Below are 6,000 nucleotides of genomic sequence, written 5' to 3' on the forward strand. Positions count from 1 at the left end.
GAACACCTTGAACACAAATTACTGGGACAAAAGCAAAACCGTAATCATCACATACCGGACACTTTAACCCTCTTGACGGTTTTGCTGGAGTTATTGGTCACGTGGACATTTACATTGATGGGTTCCCCGTGATAATACAGCTGAAAAGAAACAAAGCAAGATATGCAGAGATTGTGGTTACAAAGTGGGGTTACATTGGGGGCACTTTCTGGATGTGGGTTTGGGTGGACAGGCCTGGTGCCGAGCCCCCCCCCCCTGGAGTTTTACTGCCCCCCCCCCCCACAAGATGGCTGCTCATTGTAAATTTATCTCATGGAATGTAAGGGGCCTGTGAACCCCACAAAGTGGGGTGGATTGACTAAAACTGTAAAGTGCAAAATCTGGAACAGCCAATCAGCTTCTAACTTCAGCTTGTTCAATAAAGCATTTACATAGTTAGTCAGGTTGAAAAAAAGACACATCTGGCTCAACCAACAAAAAACAGTAATGAAAAACCCAACCATACAATCCCATATACACAATCCTATACCCGCAGTTGATCCAGAGGAAGGCGAAAATTAAAACCCAGCAAAGAATGATCCAATTTGCTCCAGCAGGGGTGAAAAATTCCTTCCTGATCCCCCGAGAGGCAATCTGATATTCCCTGGATCAACTTTACCTATAAAAATTAGTACCCATTTAGATTATGTACACCTAGGAAAGAATCCAGGCCTTTTTAAAAACAATCTAGTGAGCCGGCCAGAACCACCTCTGGAGGGAGTCTATTCTACATTTTCACAGTTCTTACGGTGAAGAAACCTTTCCGTATTTGGAGACTAAATCTGTTTTCCTCTAGACGTAAAGAGTGCCCCTTTGTCCTCTGTGATGACCCTAAAGTAAATAACTCAACACAAAGTTCACTATATGGACCCCTTGTGTATTTATACATGGTGATCATATCCCCCCCCCCATATGTTCCTCTAATCTTTTCTCATAGCTGAGCTCCTCCATGCCTCTTATCAGTTTGGTTGCCCTTCTCTGCACTTTCTCCATTTCCCTGATATCCTTTTGACACACAAAAAAAAAAAAAAACCTGGAAGCCGATTGGTTTATATATAGAGCTGCACTAGATTCTGCACTCTACAATTTTAGTAAACCGACCCCAGTGTGACTTAAGGATATAAATTATTAACTGTTCACAGCAGCTTGTAGCCCTGAATGGGTCCATTAAAATAAATTCTAGTGAAAAAAAAAAAAATCATAAAAAAAAGGAAAGCGGAGGAAAAATATGTCAAGTTCGGTTTCCATTTAAAGGAGGGTATTCCTAGAAACCCCTAAAGGATAGGTTCAAGCACTGGAACATGTTACAAAAGGTATAGTATGCAACATCTAATGCACCTGCTTCCGCCACAACACCACATCCCCCCCCCCCCCCCCATTCCACGGCGGTATGTGCAAATTTTTCTCCTCCACAGCCACATTTAAAATTGGTACGGTGGTGCAGGGCTCAACGCAGCCGTGTCGTTCATTTACAGGGGGTCTGTGAATGAATAAACTACCAAGTCTCGTCTGGCACCGTGGCAGATGGACTTGAGGTTCTCAATGAAATATAAGTGTAGTGATCAAGAAAGCTGGAAGAATGGTCGATGGACTACGAGAGTGCTAACTGAACACCCGTACAGCGGTACCGGCAGAAAGCTTGCAGGAGCCTGACATTGCACTAGCAATCCACTGATCGCATATATTTTTCCCATTTAAAGACATTATATGACTCTGGTACAAAACATTGCAAAGATTTTTTACAAATGATTGCAAAGATTTTTTACAAATGAAATTAAATAGATGCAACACTAAAAAAAAATGTAAAAAATTTTTAAAATGCGACACTAAAAAAATTTAGCAAACAAAAATGAAAATAAAAAAAAAAAGTTTTCTTAAGCAAAGATGGGAAAGGAGAAGGTATTTAGGGTAAACAAAGTGTTAATAAAGGGTTAAAGAGAAACAAATTTTAAATTTACATGATTTTGTTTTGTTTTTTTTTTTTACTTGTCAGATTGTTTTAATTGACATCACGCATATATTGAAACTCATCCCTTAGATGGTGATTAATGAATAATAAAAAAAAGAAGAAGTAGATACAAAAGTAACAATGGTTCTTTGTATCTGTATTGCATTTAAACAAAGTTGATTAACCATACAAATTTGTATCTCTTTATCTCCTTCCTGAACAATGTTCAGAAATACTATATTAGACTTTGACAGCAGCAGTTTCTGGAGCTTGCTGTATTCACACTAGTTATCGACCGATTATCGAGGGCCGATATGCACTTTGCCAATATATCGGAATCGGCCTTTTGATTTACCGGTATTGCCGATATTTCGATAAAGTGCTGTACCGGGGTGATGCCTGCAGCTAGAGGCGTCACCCCGGTACCGGTGTCCATAGCCTACGGTCGGCTGTCTTTTAATGACAACCGATGCGGCTGAGAAGCCGCTCGTCTAACACTCCAAGGAGTGGGAGGGGACATCCCCCCCCTCCCGTCATCTTCCGCGGCTCGCCCGGGTCTCCTGTCCCACTGGGAGACCCGGGCATCCTACCTTCACCGCCGCCGTCTGACCCGGTCTCCATCTGCACCGCCACCTTCTGACCGGGTCTCCATTTCTTTGAATTCGGTGCTGCTGAGTACTCGAAAGTGATGTCATGATGACATCACTTCCAGGTACTGGCGGCACCTAATTAAAAAAACTTACAGCATTCAAAACAGCCAAACTTGGCGTTTTGAATGCTTTTAAGTGCAGAGGAGGGGTTTGGGGTCTTTTAGACCCCCAGATCCCTCCACCACAGTACCTGTAGACATTAAAAAAAAATAGATAAAAAATATTCGGCCAATACCGATATCCAATGACCAAAATATCGGTATCGGTGGTAAAAAAAAAAAAAAATGATCATCAGTCGATCAATAATTCACACCGAGTCTGGGCTGTAATTTTGACAAGAAGAATTTCTGGCAAGTGAAAAAGGGGGAGAGGCAGCAGAAGGACGAGGTGTCCTGTGTACCTTAAATTTTTTTTTTTTTTTTTTTAGGGTGGGGGGTTCAGGGGTGCAGCATGCCCAGGGCCCACAGATGGACATACAGGTGGCAGGATCACAAGGAATGTTTTCTTCAACTAAAAAGGCCTACACATGCCTTTGCAGCCTAACTCCAGCCTTCATTTGGATAGAGTCATCTGCTGCTGTCTGTTTTCCCATTGGAGAGATTTCCTCTAACTTGTCAGGACAAACGGGAAACTTCTCCAATGGGGACAAAGATAATGGACACGTCATGATTTCCACCGCTGCCAATCAGAGGAAGCCTTAAATAAAATTCATCAAAATACAAGGCTTCTCTTGAATGGCCCAGATGTACCCAAATCAAGTATTTAGTTTGAGCAGCGGACGGGAAGTCAGGGACACAGCGCTGCTTAGTGCATAGGTGGTCCATGCCACTACAGTGCATTGCAGTGCGGCCACATCCATGTGTAATGGAAATAGTTTATTTGGGACCGCTTGGCACAAACTAAATGGATTTCTACTTTAATCAATCTCTGGCATTTAATATTATTTGGAGTATTCAAGGAAACCCAATGGCCATCCTGTATCTCTCCTAAAAACAGATAAGTGCCTGTTCACACAGTGTGGTGATTGGTGTTTTTTCGCACTAGAAGAAGGAGTTTCCACTAGGGCAGTGGTCCTTAACTCCGGTCCTCAGGGCCCACTAACAGGCCAGCTTTTAGGTATTACCTTGGGGAGTTGCAGACTAGAGTACTGCAATCACTGAGCAGCAAATGATATCACCTGTGATGTATTTCAGTTATCTTGCAAACCTGGCCTGTTAGTGGGCCCTGAGGACCAGGGTTGAGAACCACTGCACTAGGGCACATAGAAAAATAGTTTTCTGTATGCCCTTTTCACATTGCAACGCAGCCCAGAGATGCAGTGCAGTGAGCTGCGATAAAATGCATACATGCCGCATTGTATCGCAGCACACCGGAAGGAATTGCACGTCACCACCCAACGTGCACTGCTGTGGGGTGACAGTAATTCCCTGTGTGTGGGGGGGGGGGATGAGAATGTGTGATGCACTACTGCCCGCAGCCGAAACGGACAGCTGCCTGCACACTGGACCTCTCAGGTTTTGCAGACAGAGTGAACAGGCCCTGAATGTTTTAGCCCTCATTCACACTGATTGCAGGTTTGAAATGGTGCGAGTTTGAGGGCTATTTGACAAACACCTGTGCGGGTTCATGCACACCTCTATTGAAATCGCCCCTGAGGTCGCTAAAAGTAGTGCAGAAACTACTTTTGGGAACCAGTGCGGTGCCGCAAAGTCGGTGTTGCACCGATTCAGACGGTGTCATTGCAGGCAATGGGCTCTGATTTGGCATGCATTTTGACAAATCGGCCCGATGTGAGTGGGGGCTTCCTCTCACAGAGTTCCACAATTAGGCCTCATGCACACGTTTTTTTTACAGCGGCTGTTTTTGGCTTCAGATGTTTTTTTTTCTACAGCAAATAAACTCCCCAGCATGTTATTCTATATGTCCATGCACACACAGGCTCTTATCAGCAGTTTTTGGCAGGGGCATTTTCTGGCTGTAAAAAAAAAAGAAAGAAAAAACACCAGTGGGTTTTGACTGGCGTTTTTCAGCTGTAAAAACGCTCTAACAGCGATAAACGCTGATAAACGCCAAAAAACACTGCTAACTAGCGTTTGACATTTTTGATTCCATTGCATTTTTTAAGCCTGGGTTCTGTTTGGAGGTGTCATTCATGGAACATAGCCTGGGTTCACACTGATGCATGCTTAACACCGCATGTGATTCGCGCCAAAAATGCACCGCATTTCTGTGCACATCACATGTGATTTCTGTGCAATGCGATTTGAGCTATATATATTGTATATATTTTGGTATACAATATATCATTAATATTTTGTATGGCTCAAATTGCATCACAATGTTTTAGGACCCTTTTTTTCCTTGCACCTAAATCTTATTGCATGGGTGTGAACACTCATGCGATGCAATTCTGGCAAGCATTGCATTGTGGGAAAGTGGGAGTTACTAAAATAGCAGAGAGGTCATTTTTACCTAAAAACGCAAAAAAATGCCAATGCAAAAAAAAAAGCTGAAAAATGACGAAAAACTCCCAACAAAGCTACTGGCGTTTTATGTCCAGTGTGCATGAGGCCTTATCGGTTCTACATTTTAAGACAATTCGCAGGTAAAAGCGTACCATCAACATTAAGATATACGAGGAGTGGAGGTGGGATGAGTGGAGGTGGGAGGGGTTGAGGTGGGAGGGGTTGAGGTGGGAGGGGTTGAGGTGGGAGGGGTTGAGGTGGGAGGGGTTGAGGTGGGAGGGTTTGAGGTGGGAGGGTTTGAGGTGGGAGGGTTTGAGGTGGGAGGGGTTGAGGTGGGAGGGTTTGAGGTGGGAGGGGTTGAGGTGGGAGGGGTTGGAGGTGGGAGGGGTTGGAGGTGGGAGGGGTTGGAGGTGGGAGGGTTGGAGGTGGGAGGGTTGGAGGTGGGAGGGTTGGAGGTGGGAGGGTTGGAGGTGGGAGGGTTGGAGGTGGGAGGGTTTGAGGTGGAGGTGGGAGGGTTTGAGGTGGAGGTGGGAGGGGTGGAGGTGGGAGGGGTGGAGGTGGGAGGGGTGGAGGTGGGAGGGGTGGAGGTGGGAGGGGTGGAGGTGGGAGGGGTGGAGGTGGGAGGGGTGGAGGTGGGAGGGGTGGAGGTGGGAGGAGTGGAGGTGGGGACACCTCAGGCTTGATGCAGAAATCCAGTATGTGATTTAACTTGCCAACAATCATGCGAAAGTGATACATATGTTTTGTGCGGAGCTGACCTTAAAAACAAATGCCAGTACTGTACCTCTTTGTCTAGCGAGGCCTCTAGATGTAATGATCGGTCTGACATCAAAAAGTGTCTGGTGGTCTCTGCTATTGGCTGAGGCCCGGCCTTCTCTGGGGCGAACTGTACCTTCCT

At 45.1% G+C, this 6,000-nt stretch overlaps 1 protein-coding gene across 1 annotated transcript in view; it reads right to left on the reverse strand.

Annotated features, from left to right (window-relative positions):
* Nucleotides 1-6,000, reverse strand: part of ARRB2 (arrestin beta 2) — a 150,824-nt gene that overhangs the window by 23,705 nt on the left and 121,119 nt on the right. Inside the window, exons 8-9 of the mRNA XM_082254649.1 lie at nt 5,887-6,000; nt 56-140 (exon numbers count right to left, since the gene is read on the reverse strand). The exon at nt 5,887-6,000 is cut by the window's right edge and continues 22 nt beyond it. Coding sequence (XP_082110775.1) covers nt 56-140; nt 5,887-6,000 — 199 coding nt within the window. The remainder of the gene's footprint in view (nt 1-55; nt 141-5,886) is intronic.

This window comes from Pelophylax lessonae (genome assembly GCF_965119305.1).
Source record: "Pelophylax lessonae genome assembly, chromosome: 4".
In the NCBI taxonomy this organism is placed as follows: Eukaryota; Metazoa; Chordata; class Amphibia; order Anura; family Ranidae; genus Pelophylax; species Pelophylax lessonae.